We start from the raw sequence: 20,608 nt of genomic DNA, 5'->3' as shown, positions 1-20,608 counted from the left end.
TTTGTATATATTGGATATTAGTCCTCTATCAGATTTAGTATTGGTAAAAATCCTTTCCCAATCTGTTGGTGGCCTTTTTGTCTTGTTGCCAGTGTCTTTTGCCTTACAGAAGCTTTGCAATTTCATGAGGTCCCATTTGTCAATTCTTGATTTTACAGCACAAGCCATTGGTGTTCTGTTGAGAAATTTTTTCCCTACATTGTTACTACCTTAAAATACATTAAACATTCCTGCTTTAAGCAACTATCAAGCTTGAAAACAAAAGTTTACAGCACATTAAAAAAAAAGTACTAATTTTAACAAGGGGGAAACTGAACAAGATGAAACTACAGGGTCTCCTGTACTTTTTAGGTTGGCCTTGAATTCACTGTGTAGCCAAGGATGACCTTGGACCTCTGTATGGTTGTATGGTCTTCCTGTCTCTACCTTCCAAATGGTGGGATTACAGGTACTCACCAGCACCGTGCCTAGTATTAGAGTTCCTTGGAATCACACCTAAGTCATCATGCATGCTAGAATGGCAGTCTGTGAGACTGTTATAGAGCTGTAAAGTATCTAGTCACGTAAACATCCCAGGTAAGGCATAGCATAAGCCTAGCTTTTGCTGCTGTAAGGTATTGTAGGTCTCCAGCAGGGGAAGTATTTCAGGTTTTATTATTATTATTATTATTTTAATCTTAGGGAAGTCTTTCAGGTTTTATTATTATTATTTTAATCTTACTTATTTTTTAAAGATTATTTATTTGTTTTTCATGTATGGACTGTGTTTATGTATGTGTACCATGTGCATGCCTAGGGCCCAGAGACTTCATAGGAAAGTAATAGATTTACTAGATCTTCAGTTTCAGGCGGTTTTGAACCACTATGTGGGTGCTGGGAATTGAACCCAGCTCCTCTGGAATAGCAAAAAGTGTGTTTAACCACTGAGCCATTCTCCAACACTGTTATTATTTTTTGAGATAAGTCATACTGTGTAGTTCAGGCAAGCCTGGAACTTGATATAAAGCACAATTTGAATTGAACTCAAGGTTCTCAGTCCTTAGCCTCCAAGTGCTGGGCTCAGCGGAGTGTGCCACCATGCTTGGCTGATAGATGTTCATTTACACAGCTTACTCCAAGGCTTAGCTAGACGCCTGCTTCTAAGCCTGACGGCCTGAGTTCCATCCTTGGGACTCACATGGTGGAGGGAGAACTGACTCCTGAAAGTCGGCCACTGACCTCATGTATACCGTGTCATTTGCATATATCCTCAAGTAAATAAATGTAATTAATACCATCAGTTTTTAAAGTATTTTTAAAATTTATTGGTTGACAATTCCATGCACATATATAAAATGTGTCTTGAACATATCCATTCCCCACTCTTCCCAACCTCGCCACCAACTTCAGTTGTTTGAGACAAGGTCTCATGTAGCTCAATATGAATGTAACTGAGAAAATCCTGAAATCCTGATCCTCCTTTGTTTCCTAAGTAAAACCATTCCTTTCTGAAAGATGGATCCCAATAGGCATCCATAGATAATTTTACATATGTTTATACATACCGACTTTGATCTTTTTTGGTATGTTTAGTGAAACAGTGAGGAAGAGCCACATATCTTACACCCAAATCTCACAATTCCAAATATACAGTAAAATGATTTAGAAATTGTTGGGGGCAGAACTGGAGAGGACATATAACTGTAGATCCAGGAGATCCTGGGCTTCTGTCCACTATGGGCACCTGGAGTCTAGCTAGTCACATGCATAGTACCCACCCAACACACACATACTACACACATAAATATGCATGCATACACACCAAATACACACATCCAACACATACACACCCAACATACAACAATGTGCACACCCAACACACACATAATTTTATTTTATTTTTTAAATCTTTAAAAACAGAGAGGAAAGAACTTGTTGTGCCAGTGAGAGGTCTCAGTGGGTATTGGCCCTTGCTGTAAGCCTGATGACCTGAGTTTGAACCATGGTAGACAGAGAGAACAAACTTTCCCAATTTGTTCTCTGTCACATGAGTGCTGTTTCACACACTTGTCTGCCCTCAAGCATGCATGTGTCATACATACACAGTAGAAATAAGATTTAAGGGATGGAAAGATGGTTCAGTAGTTAAGAGCACTGACTGCTCTTCTAGAGGTCCTGAGTTCAATTCCATCAGTAATGGGATGCAATTCACTCTTCTGGTATGTCTGAAGACAGTGACAGTGTACTCACATACATAAAAAATAAATTTTTAAAAAATATATATTTTTAAAAAGCCAGTTTATCAGTAGGGGGCCTAAGCATACAAATATATAAACCAGGGGGCCATTTTCACCCAAATCACCACAGGAATTTTTGTTTGTTTGGTTTTTTGCTTGTGTTTTTGTGAAAGTGGCTCATTATGTAGCCCTGGCTAGCCCAGAACTCTTTATGTAGGTAGACCAGGCTAGCTTCAAAGTAGATCCTCCTACCTTTACAACCCAAATACTGATATGAAAGGTCTGTACCACCAAACCTAGTCAAACTTTGTTTTGTTTTATTGTTGTTGTAATTTAGTCATTTTAAAACAAACATTTGCAGGACAGTCATATACCCGGCAGAAGTTCAGAAAGATTTAAAAGCCAATACATACAGTCAGGGGGTGGTAACTGCAAGAAGGCAAACAGGAATAAAATTCTTTATGAGGCTGAAGAGTGGCTATGCGGTCATGTGTAAGTTTTCCCTCTGAGCAATCTCAGAAGAAACACATAATGGGATCTAAAAGGAAGCCAGCAGTTCTAAAGTGGAGTGAACCTCCATGTTTGCTCTCATAGCTCTTTCAGTAAGAGTTTCAGCTCAAAACTGTGTCTGTTGGCTTTCAAAGCTTATATTTAGTATCAGAGAATCTGCGAGACGCTAGGCACTGTGTCCCAGCCTCTGCCTGCCCTGGCTTTGCGCTGTTTGCATCAAAATCACCTTCATGCTGATGCTCTTAGATGGAGTCATGGTCCAGATCACTGCCGAGAACATGGACTCCTTGAGGCAGGCACTGCGGGAGATGAAGGACTTTACCATCACTTGTGGGAAGGCGGATGCAGAGGACCCACAGGAACAGATCCACATCCAGTGGGTGGACGATGACAAGACAGTTAACAAAGGGTAAGTGTAACCCTCAGAGCCACCAGGAGTCAGCTGCAGGCTTTGTCTGCTGTGCACACGGCTGCTTCAGATTTGACTAGATGCCTGCCTATGAAAAAGGAATGTAGAACACAGATTTGTAATTTCTGGGATTTTAGCTCAATTTCTTTTCCTTTTTTTTTTTTTTTTTTAAGAATTATTTATTTTACGTATAGGAGTACACTGTCACCGTCTTCAGACACACCAGAAGAGGGCATCAGATTCCATTACAGATGGTTGTGAGCCACCATGTGGTTGCTGGGATTTGAACTCAGGATCTCTGGAAAAGCAATCATCTTTGCTCTTAAACTCTGAGCCATCTCTTCAGCCCTAGTTTAATATCTTTTTAAAAAAAAAATACTTATTTTTAGCATTTTTAAAAGTTATATGCATTTGACTGTACACATGACTGTGGGTACCCACAGATACACAGATCTCAGATCCCCTGGATCTGGAATTACAGGTGGTTGGGAACCTCCTATCGTGGATACTGGGAACCAGACCCAGTTTCTCAGCAAGCATATGCTTTTAGCCACTGCACCACTTCTTCAGCCCCCTAACTTGATCTGTGAAGGATTCACTGTATGTATTTTTGAGAGAAAGCTAAGGCACTGAAACAAAAGCAGGTCTTCTAAAGTTGGTTGAGTAGATCTGTGGCCTTTTGGATATCAAGCATCTTTGCTAATACATTTGAACCATAAGTCAGAACCATAAACTAAGACTCAGCAAGGCTCTCACTTAAAACCATCTTCTTGGGCGTTAAATCCAAATTTTTTCCTGGGTCGTGGCAACTCCATGCTGCTTCACACCAAGACCTTGGATTCATTTTTGATACTTTTCTTTCTTTCTTGCCCCACAATTAGCCTAACAGTAAATCCTGTTTGTTGTACTTCAGGATACATCCCGAACTACAGTGGCTCTCACCACCCCTACTATCACCATCAGAGTCTGGGCAGCTGCATGCTTCCTTGTCTCTGGTTTCCTTCTCTTGTTCTGCCAGCATGATGTCACTTCTCTGTTGAGACAGCCAGTGGTATCTAGTGTCTTTCAAGATGAAATCTAAAGGCATTAAAGTCATTTGTTACTTTTAGGACCTGAAACAGGGTCTTACTCTGTAGCCCAAGCTGGTCTGGAATTCTCTATGTAGTCTAGGTTGAACTCAAATTCAAAGCAATCTTCTTGCCTCTGCCTCCCAAGTGCTCAGCAGGACACTGGCCTTCTTCCTTGAGCAGAGCTGTGCACCTGCCCAGATCTTTGCACGAGCTGCTGTCAGCTTGCCCTCTTCCTCAAGATGTCCTGGGATCAGTCCCTCTGCCTTCCTCACAGAGTTCCCAGTACCAGTCTGTGAGGTTGGCTCTGGCCAACGCCTATATACTAACTCTGTTGTATATTTCTCTCTTCATATACAACAAAACTTCTGGTATTTCTTGCTTACATTCCCTAGTTTAGATTTCTCTTTTAAAATGTTTATCACAGCCGGGCGTGGTGGCGCACGCCTATAATCCCAGCACTTGGGAGGCAGAGGCAGGTGGATTTCTGAGTTCGAGGCCAGCCTGGTCTACAGAGTGAGTTCCAGGACAACCAGGGCTACACAGAGAAACCCTGTCTCAAAAAAAAAAAAAAAAGTTTATCACATTTGCTTATTTGGGGAATTCGAGAGGCTTGCTCACGTGTAGATGACAACTTCGTGGGGTTGGTTCTTTCCTTTACCTTTATATAGGTTCTGGGGACCAAACTCTTCAGTGGCCAGACCTGTACACAAGTACCTTTACCTGCTGAGCCATCTTGCTAGCCCCTAATTTAACTCTGAATGTGTGGAGAATTAAGAACAGGATCAGGCATGGTGGTACATGCCTTTATCCCCAGCACTCAGGAAGCAGAGGCAGGGGGGCCTGAGATCCTATCTTGAACAAACTAAAAAGAATCAAGAACATAAATAGGTTTAAACATAGCTGAGAGGAGTTTAGAATCTTTGTAGCAATCAGTGTATGTTCTTTTCAGAGTAAATGTGTATCTCCACATGTTTAATTTACTTGTTATATTTCATGGGAGAAATAACTGCCAAAAGTAACTTCTGTTTAGGAATCTAAGAGTGGTAACGCAGCACTGAAGAGAATTTGTGAAGATGAACACTTGTGTCTCTTCACCCGGGCTCTACAGCTCTCCGCAACCACCCCCCCCCATGCCCATTTTATTTTATTTTATTTTTAATGTTCTTTTTTCTTTTTTTTTTAATTGGATGTTTTATTTCTTTACATTTCAAATGTTATCCCCTCTCCCTGTTTTCCCTCTGCAACTCCCCTATCCCATCCCCCGTTACCCTGCTTCTATGAGGGTGCTCCCGCACCACTTACCCATTCCTGCCTCATCACCCTAGCCTTCCTCTACCCTGGACCAAGGGCCTCCTCTCCTGTTGATGCCAGATAAGGCCCCTACAGCTCCTTCAGTCCTTCCCCTAACTCCTCCATTGGGGTCCCTGTACTCAGTCCAATGGTTGGCTGCGAGCATCCACATCTATATGGGTCAGGATCTAGCAGATCCTCTCAGGAGACAGCTGTATCAGGCTCTTGTCAGCAAGTACTTCTCGGCATCATCAGTAGTGTCTGAGTTTGGTGTCTGAACGTAGGATGGATCCCTAGGTGTGGCAGTCTTGTGAGGGCCTTTCCTTCAGTCTCTGCTCTACTCTTTGTCCCTGTATTTCCTTTAGACAGGAGGAATTCTGGGTTAAAATTTTGGAGATGGGTGGGTGGCCCCATCCCTCAACTGGGGGGCCATGCCTAACCTTTAGATATGGTCTCGACAGGTTCTCCCTCCCCTTTGTGGGTTATTTCAGCTAATGTCATTCCCGTGGGGTCCTGGCAGGGGTGTCTTGCTTTCCTGGCATCTGGAGCTTTCTGGTTGCTACCCCCAGTTCCCCATCCCCCATTGCTACACACCTCTGTTCAATTTCCTGATCCTCTGTACACCTCCTCCATCTCCTCCCATACCTGATTCTTCTTCTTCCTCTTTTCCTCCCAAGTCCCTCCCACCCTCTACTTCCCTTGATTATATTGTTGCCCTTCTCAGTAGGACTGAAGCATCCACTCTTTGGTCTTCCTTCCTCTTGAGCTTCATGTGGTCTGTGAGTTGTATCATGGGCATCCCACCCTCTTTGCCTAATACCCACTCATCAGTGAGTGCATACCATGTGTGTTCATTTGTGACTGAGTTACCTCACTCAGGATGTTATTTTCTAGATCCATCCATTCGCCTGCGAATTTCATTTTATATTATTTTTAATAGCTGAGTAGTACTCCATTGTGTAAATGTACCCCATTTTCTGTATCCATTCCTCTCTTGAGGGACATCTGGGTTCTTTACAACTTCTGGCTATTATAAATATGGCTGCTATGAATATAGTGAAGCATGTGTCCTTATTACATATTGGAGCATCTTCTGGGTATTTTTCCAGGAGTGGTATTGCTGGGTCCTCAGTCCAGTGGAGTCAATTGCCATTTGTCAGTTCTTGATCTTAGAGCATCTAAATGCTGGGTCCTATTTATGTATCCAGTCTGTTAGTCTATGTCTTTTTATTGAGGAATTGAGTCCATTGATGTTAAGAGATATTAAGGAATAGTGATTGTTGATTCCTGTTATTTTTGTTGTTAGAGGTGGATTATGTTTGTGTGGCTATCTTCTTTTGGGTTTGTTAAGATTACTTTTTTGCTTTTTCTAGGGTGTAGTTTCCTTCCTTGTGTTGGTGTTTTCCATCTATTATCCTTTGTAGGGCTGGATTTGTGGAAAGATATTGTGTGAATTTGGTTTTGTCATGGATGTCATGGAATACTTTGGTTTCTCCATCTATGGTAATTGAGAATTTTGCTGGGTATAGTAGCCTGGGCTGGCATTTGTGTTCTCTTAGGGTCTGTATGACATCTGCCCAGGATCTTCTGACTTTCATAGTCTCTGGTGAGAAGTCTGGTGTAATTCTGATAGGTCTGCCTTTGTATGTTACTTGATGTTTTTCCCTTACTGCTTTTAAAATTCTTTTTGTTTTGTTTTGTGCATTTGTTATTTTGACTATTATGTAACAGGAAGAATTTCTTTTCTGGTCCAGTCTATTTGGAGTTCTGTAGGCTTCTTGTAGATGTTCATGAGCATCTCTTTCTTTAGGTTAGGGAAGTTTTCTTCTGTAATTTTGTTGAAGATACTTACTGGCCCTTTAAGTTGGGAATCTTCACTTTTTTTTTTTTTTTTTGGTTTTTCGTTTTTGGTTTTTGGTTTTTGGTTTTTTTCGAGACAGGGTTTCTCTGTGTAGCCCTGGCTGTCCTGGAACTCACTCACTCTTTTGTCCTGGATTTCCATTTTGCATTTTCTTTGACTGTTGTGTCAATGTTATCTTCTGCACCTGAGGTTCTCTCTTCTATCTCTTATATTCTGTTGGTGGTGCTTGCATCTATGACTCCTGATCTTTTTCCTAAGTTTTCTTTCCCCAGGATTGGCTCCCTTTGTGATTTCTTTATTGTTTCTTTTTCCAGTTTTAGATCCTAGATGGTTTTGTTCATTTCCTTTGCCCATTTGATTGTGTTTTCCTGTAATTTTTAAAGGGATTTTTGTGTTTCCTCTTTAAGGGCTTCTACCTGTTTGCCTGTGTTCTCTTAAATATCTTTAAGGGAGGTATTTATGTCCTTCTTAAAGTTTTTCATCATTATCATGAGATGTGACTTTAAATCAGAGTCTTGCTTTTCCGGTGTGTTGGGGTATCCAGGGCTTGCTGTGGTGGCAGAACTGGGTTCTGATGATGCCAGGTAGCCTTGGTTTCTGTTGCTTATGTTCTTGCCCTTGACTCTCGCCATCTGGTTATCTCTGGTGTTATCTGGTCTTGCTATTTCTGACTGTGGCTTGCCCTCCTATAAGCCTGTGTGTCAGCACTCGTGGAGACCAGCTCTCTCCCGGTGGGATTTGGGTACGGAGAGCTGTGGCACAGGGTCAACCAGCTTTTATTTATTCATCACTCATTTATTTGATATCATTAATGGAGAATGAACTTGAGCTCTTCTGCTTTGTAAGCATGCCATCTTATCACTGAACCAAATTCCCAGCCTTAAGTAGTTCTTAGCAGATGCTCAGTAGATTCCTAAGTTCCAAGTAATGGTCAGTGTCTGAAATACAGCACCCACTGATGGCATGCTAGACCCCTTCCCTTCAGACTCACTTCCTAAGGCAGATATGCAAAGAGGAGCATGGTGGACATTGTTCTAGAGTCGGGAGCAAAGTAGGAGACCAGGCTGGGTAAGTAGCTATGCGTTTATTAAAGGAAGAAGTGATGGAAGAAGAGCAGGGGTGAGTGAGCAGCCTGTTCCATTACAGTAAACTGCAGATGGGTTCCTGCTATGTGGCTGCCTTTCATTGTGTGCTTGAATTGTTTCAGTGCATAGCCCTTGCCATGAGCATTCTGTGTCTTGCCACATGTGTCTTGTCTGTGACTTGTCTGAGTCTATGCTGTTGATGTCTTCAGCAAGGTACCCCAAAATGTGACACGCTTTCTCCTTCCTTTTTCTCTCTTGTAGCGTGGTGAGCCCTATAGATGGGAAGTCCATGGAATCTATAACAAACGTGAAAATATTCCATGGGTCAGAGTATAAAGCGAATGGAAAAGTCATCAGATGGACAGAGGTAAGGAGAGGAGAATTGTTTTCCTACTCTCAGCGTAGCCTTGGCTAAGCCAAAAGCCCATGCTGGGCTGACTCAGAAGGAAAATGAGCCAGCAGGCTAGTCCAGTAGGTAAAGTCATTTCCATCAAGCCCGGAGGTCTGAATGGAGTCCTTGGGACCCACGTGGTGGAAGGAGCAACTCCCACAAATTGACTTCTTAGTTCCTGACACTCTTTTAAGTGGCACTTGTGTGACAAATACATATTAAAATAAGTACATATAAAAATGTTTAAAGAAAAAAATTCTCTTTGATGAAAAAATCTTTTCCTTTTTGTATTATATTTAACTCCTGCTGATGTCTTAGCTTACTGGGAAAGAAAGTCCAAAGCTGCAGCCTACCACACTATGCAGTGTCTCATGCACTCATTTTCATGAATTTGCTTTGCAGTGTAAGAAGGGTGTGTCTGTCTGCAGAAAGCTGAGGGTAACATGCTGTCTTCACAGTTATACCTCTCTTGGTCTTCAAATGATGGCCAGTACACAGTAAGATTTATCAAAAATTAGAGGCAAACAAGCAATGGCAAGTTCCTAATTCAAAGCCAGCTCTTGCCAGCTCTTAGGCTACTAGCCAGATGTGCCTGCACGCACCTGTAACGCTGGCACTTAGGAGGCAGGGTTAGGGAGGTCACAGATTTGAGGCCAGCTGGTACTGCTAACATCCTGCATCAGTTAATGTTTTTAAAATCCTGCAACACAACCCCTACCCCTAAGGCTTGGGAAAATCTCAGAAGAAGGGCAGAAATACTTAAAGAGTCAGAGGACCAGCACCTTTTTGTGAGGTACTATCTTCTGTTTATGACAAGGAAGCTGTGCCCATGGAATTTTAACAATATGGTTGTCTAAGAGACCCACATGATGACATCAGTTGACATGACAAAGTAGACAGATAAATTTAACAAGGTGATTCTAGCCCAAGAGCGTAAGCTGTTAATGCAGCTGAGATTCAGTCTCCTCCTTATAAGTGATCCAGTTTCAAGTGGTCAGCCCTAAGCACATATGAGCAACTGAAAATGGACTCAGCAGGTTTTGTGTGTGTGTTGGGGGGCAGGGGGGGCAGACGGAAGAGTTCTGGAGTCCTGGAGTAAATGCTTTGCCATGGAGCTACATGTTCAGCCCCCATATATTTAGCACAGCCCCTTTTGGACCAGCATACTGGAATTGGTATATAACAATATGTAAACATTGTATATTTATACTTGTTTTCATTTTAAATTTTGTCTTTATGTTGTTTATCTTTTATATCATCCAGAGAAGACTAGCTGTTGCCTTCTGTATGCACAGAGGCAACATAGACATTATGGAATTTTTAGAAAGCCAGATACAGTGATGCATGCCTGTAATCGCAGTACTCAGAAGGCAAAGATAGGAAGACTGTTGCCAGTCCGTGGCCAGTCTAACCCCTCCAGAGTGTGGGAATGTGCTCCAGGCCAGCCAGGGCTACATAGAGAGGAAGGGGAGGGAAAGCAGGTCATTTGAGAATTATAACTAAACCTGTGAGCTGGTGAGAAGGCTCAGTGGCAGAAAACCCTTACCATAAAGTCTGGCAATCTGAGTTTGATTTCCAGAATGCATGAAAAGATGGAAGGTGAGAACTGACTCCATAGGTGTCCTGTGCCATATGAGTGCCTATAAGTATATACAGTGCCTATAAGTATATACAGTGCCTATAAGTATATACAGTGCCTATAAGTATATATTAAAGTCTCAGGAGTCACTTTTGTTGGCCTATAGCTCAACAATTAAGCTAGACAGTGAGCCCCAGGGGTCCCCTGTCTCCACCTTCCTAGTACTGGGATTGCAAGAGCATATCACCATGCTCAGCATTTTTTTTCATTCTAGGTTTTCAAGACAGGGTTTCTCTGTAGCTTTGGTGTCCTGATAGTCACTTCTGTAGATCAGGCTGGCCTTGATTTCAAAGATCCACCTGCCTGTGTCTCCCAAGTGCTGTCATTAGAGCCATGCGCCACTGCTACCAGGGAATCAAACTTAGGCCTTCATCATATGAGGCAAGAACTTTACCACACCCAGAAAATTTTAAGACCCTTGAAAGGCCTCGTAGTATGACTGACCCCTGTAGAGTCAGTCATACAATAAGGTCATACTGTAGAGGGTCTTCACAGAGATCTGGCTGTTTCTGTTTCCTAAGTGCTAGGATTGAAAGCATGTACCACCATGCCCAGCTTGTCCGTTTTCTCCTTTTGACACAAGGTCTTAAGTATGTAGTGCTGGCTGGCTTGGAACTCAGAGGTTTCCTACCTGAGGCCTCTTCAGTGCTAGGATTAAAGGCATGTGCCCTACACCCAGGCACTGCCCTCTGTCCTTATACACTTGAATAATCTGTGAAGAGCTAGATTCTCCAGTCTACAATGACTGCTCTTTTAGACTCTCCTATGGCCTCCTAAGAAAACAGTCCACATACTGCATTGCCTTTTAGAACACAGTTTATTTGCACATGGTGGTACATGGGTGCTCAGACTGTAATCCCAGCACTTGGAATTGGGAAGGTGAGGACCTCTTTTGTTTGTGGATAGGTGTTTTTCCTGGAAAATGATGACCACCATAACTGCCTGAGTGACCCCGCAGATCACAGCAGACTGACTGAGCATGTCGCCAAGGCATTCTGTCTCGCCCTCTGCCCCCACTTGAAGCTTTTAAAAGAAGATGGGATGACAAAACTGGGACTCCGTGTGACACTTGACTCAGATCAGGTAAGATGCATTTTGGGCAGCTTTTGGTTCGTCTGAAGAAGTGTCTGTGTTATTTTTGTTTCTTTTATTTGGCTTTTCCTGAGTCCTCTAGATGTTCCATTCTCTCCTGGCCTACCACATACCATCCTCACCTGCAGGCATCCCAGGGTGTTGCCTTCCTTCTCACTATAGGCTGTGGGAGAAACTGAGCTCTTGCCAACTGTGGTGAGCGTGCTCTACCCTTTGAAATTCCCATTCCCAACATGAGGTTCTGCTCTACAGTCCCTTAGGGGCAGTTCCAGGTGTCCCCAGTGTAGCCCTCCTACTTAGCTGGACTGAGCCCCTGCTGACTGGCTTCTACAGTTGCCGTTGCCTAGTAAGACTTTTTTTGCTGCCAGGATTTTCATTTAATGAGAAGTTTGAGCTGTCTCCCCAACAATTTTCCTGTCATTGGAAATGACAGGCTTTTGCTTGTTTTCTTTTTGTTTTATATTTTTGAGACAGGGTCTCATTATGTTGTCCTGGCTGGCCTTGAACCCACAGAGATGCACCCATCTGCCTCCTGAGTGCTGAGATGAAAGGTGTGCCACTGTGCCTGGCTTGATGTTTTTATGTGCTCTTTGTATTAATAATTCAGTTCTCACCTCCTAAACCCCAGGTCCTCTTCCTAGACTCTCTCTCCTGTGTCCATGCCCCCATAGCAGGTCCCACTAGTCCCACATTGCATGCTTACAAGTTTGCCAGGGCCGAGTCATTAGAAATGCGTATGGGAGGGGCTGGAGAGGTGGCTCACGGATAGAGCATGGAGAGCACATGTTGCTCTGCAGAGCAACTGGTTCAGTTCCCAGCACCCACATGGTAGTGTACAGCTGTCCTTAACTCCCGTTCTAGGGGATCTGACCTCCTTAGGCACCAGGCACATACATGTTGCACATCCATACATGCAGACAAAAGTCACACACATTTAAAAAAAAAAAAAAAGAATAAAATAAGTTTATTTTTTAAAGAAGAAATGAGTGTGGGCTCTGAGTCAGTAGTTAATTCTGCCACAGAGGTGCTTCTTTCCTGAGTCCATGGGGGAAATCTGGCTTTTTATATTGCAGAATTTAAATAGCTGACCAGGGCAGGGTAAAAGGTTCTGTCTCTGGCTTCATTTCCTCACTAGGCTTCATCAGCCAGCATTTACTTTCACTTAAGGTCTTGTCTTAAGCTGCAAGGGGCTTATCTGGGGCTGGGGATGTAGCTCATTGTAGAATGCCTGCCTAGCAGCCCTGGAATTGGTCCTCAGTACTACAGAACCTGAGCACAGTGGGGTACACTGGAAACTTAGTATTTCAGAGGTGGGGACTGAAGGAACAAAAACTTAAGGTCATCCTTGGCTACCACATATCAGGTTTGAGATGAGATCCTGTCGCAAGACAACAATAATAAAACAATAACAAAAACCAGGCTGGCAAGATGGCTCAGTGGGTAAAGGCATCCATTCTGCTGTCAAGCTTGACAAGTTGTCCCCATAACCCTGACTCCTAAGATTGTCCTCTGATCTCGATATGCATGTCATGGCACATGTACCATGGTACATGCATGCACCCATGCACATACATAAAATGCAGGTTAGAAAAAAATCAAAATTCTACCTGTGTAACAGTCCTGAGGCACCTGCTTCCATCTCATATAGCACTGACAGCATCTGGAGAGAGGCCCTCCCATTGGACAGTTGGATAGCAAGCATTTTTCTGCTAAATTTGTGAGCCTCTTGGGGGAAAGGGCCTTTTATATTTGAATTTCTGTTTTCAGTTGCTGAACATGCAGTGCCCTGATGACTGCACAGACTGGAGTTAATGCTGTTTGTTATATGCTTCACTCTAACTTTACAGCCAGCATCCGACTCACCAGTTGTCTTCCCAGGAAACACACATTAGCACATTAAGGGACTAGCCAAAGGTCTCACAGCTGGCAAGTGGCCAGGGTAGATATAAGATATAAAAAGAAAGGGAAGAATTTGCACTGTCACTGTGTGTCATGGCAAAGGGTGTGGTATTTCCTGCTTGGCCTCTTTGATTCAGCCCTCGGCAGAGATCCCTGCCTGGTGACCTGTCATTCCTTTCTCTCTGTGGTAGGTTGGCTATCAAGCAGGGAGCAATGGCCAGCCCCTCCCCTCGCAGTACATGAACGATCTGGACAGTGCCTTGGTGCCTGTCATCCATGGAGGAGCCTGCCAGCTCAGCGAAGGCCCTGTCGTCATGGAACTCATCTTCTATATTCTGGAAAACATCGCATAGATGAGGACTCCATTGTTTCTGTTCAGACCTGCAGCAGCAGCAGTCGTATCCAAATCATTTGCACTTTAAAGCTGGAAGATTACGCTTTTTGTTAACACTGTCTAGGGAGGGTATGGGGTGGGAATAGGACTTCGGGGAGAAGGGGTGGGGAGGGTGGTGGGGGACAGATGTTCCATGATTCTAAGTCTTGTATGCATTCTCCAAGAAGACCGGGCGGCTTCTTACTGCACACAGATATGCTGTCCCTGCAGCTAACTCCCTTCTGTTATTGTCTAGACAAGACTTCTGTTCCTCTCTTATGATTACCATCACCAAGGTCACAATGGGGGGCAGAAAGGAAATAAACAATGAATCGTCACTTTTGCACTTCCTGTACAGAACTGGCATAAAAAGACCGCCCTGCTGACCATCCTGGTTACATCCAGCTGTGTGTCATGTTCAGATTCGTGTTTATTTGTTCAGATTACTAACTGAATCAAACCAAAGGGGCTTCTGGTCTGTTAGCCAGGGAAGGTAACTCAGTATAAACCAGGGCATTTGAACAGAGAAGCTGAGTGACAGCTGGCAACAGGCACCCAGGGCATTGTTATTTACTACACACTAGAAGTATTTTTAAAGAACATTTTACTAAGAAATCTCTTAAACTCCAGAAAAGTTGTACATGTAAAAAAAAAAAAGTGTCCCCTTTTCTACAGCCCCATGCACACACACGCTCACACATACACACACGCTCACACACTGACTTTCCTACAGCACCACGGACACACACACTGACACACTAGCACTTTGCCCATTTGGTTTGTCAGTGCTTATCTTTGCCCTCCTCTATTAAATTGAGATATTTCAGATTAAGGTGCATACAATACAGCCCCTCATCCTTTATAGTAAATGTTCATTCCTTGCCCAAACAGGACATAAGTCAAGTCACAGTGTCTGGAGGCTCTAACCTCACACTTGCCAGAACCTTTGGGAACCTTTCTTCAACAGAGAACTTTCCAGTTTAGGATCAGATGTTGCACATGACTTTAGGCTTGGCTTTATCTCTTTGTGGCATGGAAATTTTTTTTTTTTTTTTGGCCCTCACATCCTGAATTTTTGTTTGGTTTTAGCAGAAAATACCTCATTTGAGTTTGAATTCTTGGCCAGAATCACTTGATATCCATCTGCCTTTCAGAGACAGTGGCAAAGCTCATTATCATCTGTTCAACATGTCCAGTTTCCCTATGTATTTACCCTTTTAGTAATGACTAATATATGCAGAACTTTTCAATCTATGCAAAGATCTTGCTCCTCAAAATTCCCCTTAGGTTTAGCACCACTGATGTTTTCTTGCCTGCACTGATCTTTTACTATGACAGCTGTAAAATGACTTTCTAGTTCCAGCATGACCTTTTCTTTATGAGCTGGATTTAATAGTCTCAAAACAAATAAGCCCTCCTTCCTTCGTCCTTTATTCATGTAGTTTTCATGTTGGTCCTGTGGACTTCTACGGTCTTAGTCTTGTACTCCGGTGATCTCTTCTTTGGGTTCGCTAAACACCTTCAAGCTGGCTCCTGCATCCTTTTCAAGGCATACTTAGGTCTGAACCTCCTGTGTAGCCTAACAAGAAGCCCCAGGCTGATCTTGCACTTACCCTGCTCCCTCTATCTCCAAGCAGCCCTTTAACTGGAGTACAGGAAACAAAGATCTGGTTCACCGAAGATATATGTGATACTGACTGGCTGGCCTGGAGCTCACAGAGATCTGCCTGCCTCTGCTCCCAAGCGCTGGGATTAAAGTTGTGTGCCATTACACTCAACTTTGTACGCTCTTGATTTTCTTTGTTAAATTTATTTTGATCACAGGCCAAATGCATTTTTCTCTAGTTTTTAATATCCTGCTTGAGGGCAGCTAATACTGGTGTCAGTGGAGGCCTGGCTCACACAGAGAAAGCAGTTTACTCACAACGCCCCTGGGTTCAGATGCAGGCCTGTGGGACAGTGGTAGGCTGCCACCACCTCTCTCCCACGGCCCTTGGAGAATGTGTGTGTCCATCCTGTGGGTGAGGGTTATTACACTGTGTAACCACTCTTCAAAGGTGCCGATGAAAGTCAGAGACCCAGGACCTGGACCTTTCTCTACAATTGTTACAAAACCTCAGAAGTGCCCTTTAACACTGCACAGCACTAACTTGTAAGAGCAGAGGTCTAGAGCCATCCACAGACCTACAGCAGGAAGCACCTGAGAGGCACAGTAGTGTTAATATTGAGCTTGGTCTGAATATACCTCAAACGGTGGGCACTTGTGCAGCAACTGCCCAGTCCTCCTGCCCAGCTAACTGTACCTTGCCTTGGACGTGGATCTTCTAGGACGTGCAAGGTTTTTAATCTTCCCATAAAGGAACAAACTCTGGAGCCATACAGACAGGTCCATTCTTAACTCATAAACTATCCTTTATGTATAGTAAAATCATCCTGGGAAATTAAGTCACCAAGGATACTCACTTTCTTCTCTTTTGAGCTCTGGTTTTATATGTGCCCTGAAATTTACAAGGTGAAATGCTTACACGTCCCAGTCCTAATTAGGCCAGGTTTTCTAGATTTAACCCTAAAAGATAAATACAGAGCATCTACGCTGAAGAGCAGAATTGCATTCGTGTATTTAAAACTGTTGTATGCTTACTAAGTTTATTTGTAAGCATATATCGTATAATGTATTTCCTGGTGTTTTGAGGTGGGCTCTCATGTAGCCCAGGCTGACCTCGAACTCAGACTAGTCAAAGAAGACCTTCAATTCCCGACGCTGCTGCCTCAGCCTTCCAAGTGCTGGGATTATAGGAATATGCTACTTCCATACTCAAGGTGGTAGAATGCTGGGGTTGTTTAAGTTCCGTCTCTATCTTCTCCATCTACACTGGGTCCTGCTAGGGGGCCCCAAATTCAAGTTAGATTTCCCTATGGCCATCTGAAAGATAATTATGCATTTAATGTATTTCTCTTTTTTAAATTAATTTATTTTATGTGAGTACACTGTTCCTCTCTTCACATACACCAATAGAGGGCATCAGGTTCCATTACAGATGATTGTGAGGCACCATGTGGTTACTGGGAATTGAACTCAGGACTTCTGGAAGAGCTCTTAACTGCTGAGTCATCTCTCCAGCCCCCAAACTTTATGTATTTCTAGTAAGTAATCTGCTCAGCATTGAGTGTGGGATTAACTGTTTGGGATTTTAAAGTCTTATTCAAGACTAAGAAGACTGCTGATGTCCATCTTAGAGGCCAGCGAAGAAAAGAACCAGAACTAGACCAGGTACAGGCTTCCGTCTGCCAGCCCCAGCCCAGCTGGTTTGTTGTATACTTACAACAGCTGACCTCACTTAGTGCAAAGATCTTTTAGGGAATGCCACAAACCCATGGGAGAAAAGCCTAAATAACTAGGAGCGGGACCACACAGGTTTTAAAGTGGTGCTACAGAAGGGAAAAGGCACAAATCTATTTCCTGACTTTAAAATAAAGTGTGTATTGTTTAGTTCAGTAATTCAAAAGGACACACAATAGCTGGGCAGTGGTGGGGCACACCTTTAATCCCAGCACTTGGGAAGCAGGGACAGGCGGATTTCTGAGTTCGAGGCCAACCTGGTCTACAGAGCGAGTTCCAAGACAGCCAGGATTACACAGAGAAACCCTGTCTTGAAAAATCAAAAAAAAAAAAAAAAAAAAAAAAAGGACATGCAGTGCAATACTTAAAAAAGGATTTTCGTGTGCCTGGTTCTGTTATATCCGTGAATGTTTGGTGACTGTGGTTGATCAAGTCTTAGAAAATGAGGCTTTATGCAGGCCCCTACCCCCTAGCCATGCATTCCTTGCCTACAACAAAGACCTTTTAAGATGTCTCGAAGTCCAGTGGGTGGCTTGATTGGCCTCCCTCAGCCTGAGGTTGTTTTTCAGTAAGCAGAACAATACAGTGGACTGAAAGGGATCAAGTTGTAAAGGGAGATCCTTGAAGTCAAAGAAAACTCAAACATTTCCATCAGAGGAGCAAAAATGAGAAATGCGAGGGCTAATGGGGATCGGAGTCAGATCAAACTGTCAAAAAGATACAGTGGGTCCAAAACCTCTTCAAGTTCTCCCTCTCTGCCCTAGGTCCCTTAATGAAGGCAGAGACCCTTTCATTGCAAATTACTGCTTGATACATGATATAACCGTTAAATCTCTTACATATGAAAGATTGCGAACTCACGTTCGCTAAGATTGGCCAGAGTGTTCTGGGACATCACTTGTCCCATCAGTTTCTACCTTGTTAAGCACTAACAATTGGATAAGCTCCAGCCCTGGTATCTCCTACAGTCAGAGCAGCTCATCCCTGAGCTGCTTATGCAACAGTGTAGTGACCAGCAGCTGAGTGTGTTGACTTCAGCCAGAGCCTTCGCAATCACCTTGAGGAAGCCAGGCTGGAGGCTGGCACATGCTCATGCCTATAATCCCAACACTAGGAATGCTGAGGCAGGTGGACTGCTGCGAGTTAAAACCAGGATATAGAGTGAGACCCTGCCTCCTACAACCAAAAATATGGAATAAAGAATAAATCTGGAGGGATACTTTGCTGAACTTAGTGCTTTAAAATGGGAAAGAGTTGGGATGCTGATTTTTATAAAATCTAAAATAATGCATTTGTGAATATTCACTGTTGCAACTATCTGTCCCCTCATTTCTCTCCATTTACTACAAAAGCTGTAGAACTCGGACAAACAGGGATTAGCCAGGTGATCAGCTCAATGACAAGCCTTCTCAAAAGAAGAATGCACAGGTGCAGTGGATTTACGGTATTACTGCTTCTGCTTTTAAAGTGACAGGAAAGCTGGGTGTGGTTGCACACGCCTTTAATCCCAGCACTCAGAAAACAGAGATAGGTGGATCTCTTAATTTGAAGCCAGCCTGGTCTACAAAGAGTTTCAGGACTGCCAGGGCTGTTACAGAGAGAGACCCTGTCTATAAATAAATAAATAAATAAATAAATAAAGTGACAGAGCAGGGCATTTGAAGACTTTGATAATTAACACTGTTCAGAGTATAAAGTCCCTACAGTGAATTAGATCTAGTTTTAAAATAAAAATGGCTACATAAAACTGATAGTTTTTCTTTTTCCCCTTCTTTTTTTCTCCCCAATTAACAGTCTTTTACCTTAGGTACATGGACCAAACCAAAGAGAACCTTCCCTTACTTCCCACCAATAGTACCCAAGGAACTTCCCTGTTCCTGAGTCCTCTGGGAGGCAGAAAGGCTAGTGCAGCAGCCGTCAGCAACAAAGGCACAGGCAGAGGGGAAAACAGCTGAGCGGGACAGTCTACCGCTGGCCAGCTGGAGTCACGGAATCCTGTCCCTCCCCTACACAGGGGAGGTTCCGATCACCCTCGAGTTCTCCCATCCCTACAGTTACATCTTTGAAAGGCACATCCAGAAATGGTGCAAATAGGGGCTGGGTTAAGCTGTACGCAATTACTATGCAGAGGTTATGGGACAGTAGGACTCTATGGCACAGAGCAATGGGGGTATCCTTGTCTTCACCCACATGGGAGGGCGGGAGGCTGTGGCCTGCTTCCATGCAGGCCCAGGAGAGGCAGCACGAGGAAAGCCCAAGCCACGGTTAGTTAACAGGTCTTTGGTGCGTGTGTAGCAGCATCTCTCACGTACCAGGCTCTTGCAGCCAGCCCAGCTGGGTCAGTGAACCGTTACCAAGGATGTCCACCTCACAAGGCAAAAGCACAAAGGAAACCGGATTTTAAAAATTCTGACAAGTTAGCCTTGAAAAGCTCCCTTCCTGCCCCAAGTCTACTGAGGAACTTCAGAAACAACCGGCGAACACTTGCCAACACTTTTGCATTTAGTTTCCTTCAGACAGGAGAAAATCAAATGCTTTCTCCCCACAAGTGGGTGAAAAGGAAGTGTTAGCAGGGCGACCTACCTCTTCACAGGCCCCTAGGCTCCAGGACCAGCCAGTTCTCAGTGACCATCTGCACATCCTGGCTGCTCAGAGGTTCCCGAAGCCTCACCTTCACCTCCAGCTTCCCTCCAGTGGGCTTTCTTCCATCCAAGACCTGTGACAGCCACAGACAAATGGAGAGTGACTGAGAGGGCAGGCTGGGGCAGGTAGGGTCTCAGAGCAGCTGAAGTGTGCTGGGTGTCGGCTTCAGTGTAGCCCAGCCCTCTTCCTGCAATACGGGAAGTGGCAGACTGCTTACTCTCGATGTCTTCTACGTAACCTATAAATCTGGGTAAGTGTCAGTGCTCTGGCTGGAGATGCGAAACCCATTACTCTGTCCTGGTTTTCCCTTGATCTTCCCTAACTTCTAGAATTAACACTGGCTTCAGGGGGCAGCCTGAAGTCCACACACTCACACGTGGCCCACAGAGAAAGGGGTGGGTAGCAATCACAAGCAGAACCCAGGCCATGGCCCCCTCGGAACAGATAAGGAACCAGATGAATAAAGCTTACTACAAAAGCTTGGGATTGGAACCTCCCTCAAGGCAATTCAGAATAGGCCCCACTTTAGGACAACTCCACGAGGGAGAGGCAAGCTCCAGCTTCCAAAAGTATTGTAAAGGTCTGTCTGGACCTGGTTCTGCCGAGGACAATTTATATGAAATTAACAAGTCCTTCTCCTCTGGCTTGTTCTCCATTTGTTAGAAGCAGGTTCTTTTTTTTTTTTTTTTTAAAGATTTATTCATTTTCTTTATATGAGTACACTGTAGCTGTCCCCAGACACACCAGAAGAGGGCATTGGATCCCATTACAGATGGCTGTGAGCCACCAT

General features: G+C 43.8%; 2 protein-coding genes across 3 annotated transcripts in view; one reads left to right on the top strand and one right to left on the bottom strand.

Annotated features, from left to right (window-relative positions):
* Zfyve9 (zinc finger FYVE-type containing 9) overlaps positions 1-13,941 on the top strand; it is a 133,551-nt gene extending 119,610 nt beyond the window's left edge. For both annotated transcript variants that reach the window (XM_021200452.2, XM_021200451.2), the window contains 4 exons: positions 2,973-3,135; positions 8,703-8,808; positions 11,378-11,554; positions 13,654-13,941. In XM_021200452.2, coding sequence (XP_021056111.1) covers positions 2,973-3,135; positions 8,703-8,808; positions 11,378-11,554; positions 13,654-13,815 — 608 coding nt within the window. In that variant the 3' untranslated portion in view covers positions 13,816-13,941. The remainder of the gene's footprint in view (positions 1-2,972; positions 3,136-8,702; positions 8,809-11,377; positions 11,555-13,653) is intronic.
* A 4,982-nt stretch (positions 13,942-18,923) lies between these two features.
* The window catches only part of Cc2d1b (coiled-coil and C2 domain containing 1B), a 15,748-nt gene continuing 14,063 nt past the window's right edge, over positions 18,924-20,608 (bottom strand). The window contains exons 24-25 of the mRNA XM_029540389.1: positions 19,759-19,891; positions 18,924-19,542 (exon numbers count right to left, since the gene is read on the bottom strand). Of these exons, the coding sequence (XP_029396249.1) occupies positions 19,763-19,891 (129 nt within the window). The 3' untranslated portion in view covers positions 18,924-19,542; positions 19,759-19,762. The remainder of the gene's footprint in view (positions 19,543-19,758; positions 19,892-20,608) is intronic.

The sequence above is a fragment of the Mus pahari genome, chromosome 6 (assembly GCF_900095145.1).
Source record: "Mus pahari chromosome 6, PAHARI_EIJ_v1.1, whole genome shotgun sequence".
Lineage (NCBI taxonomy): Eukaryota > Metazoa > Chordata > Mammalia > Rodentia > Muridae > Mus > Mus pahari.
Note: the sequence above shows the minus strand (reverse complement) of the source record. Positions and strands in the feature narration are given on the sequence as shown.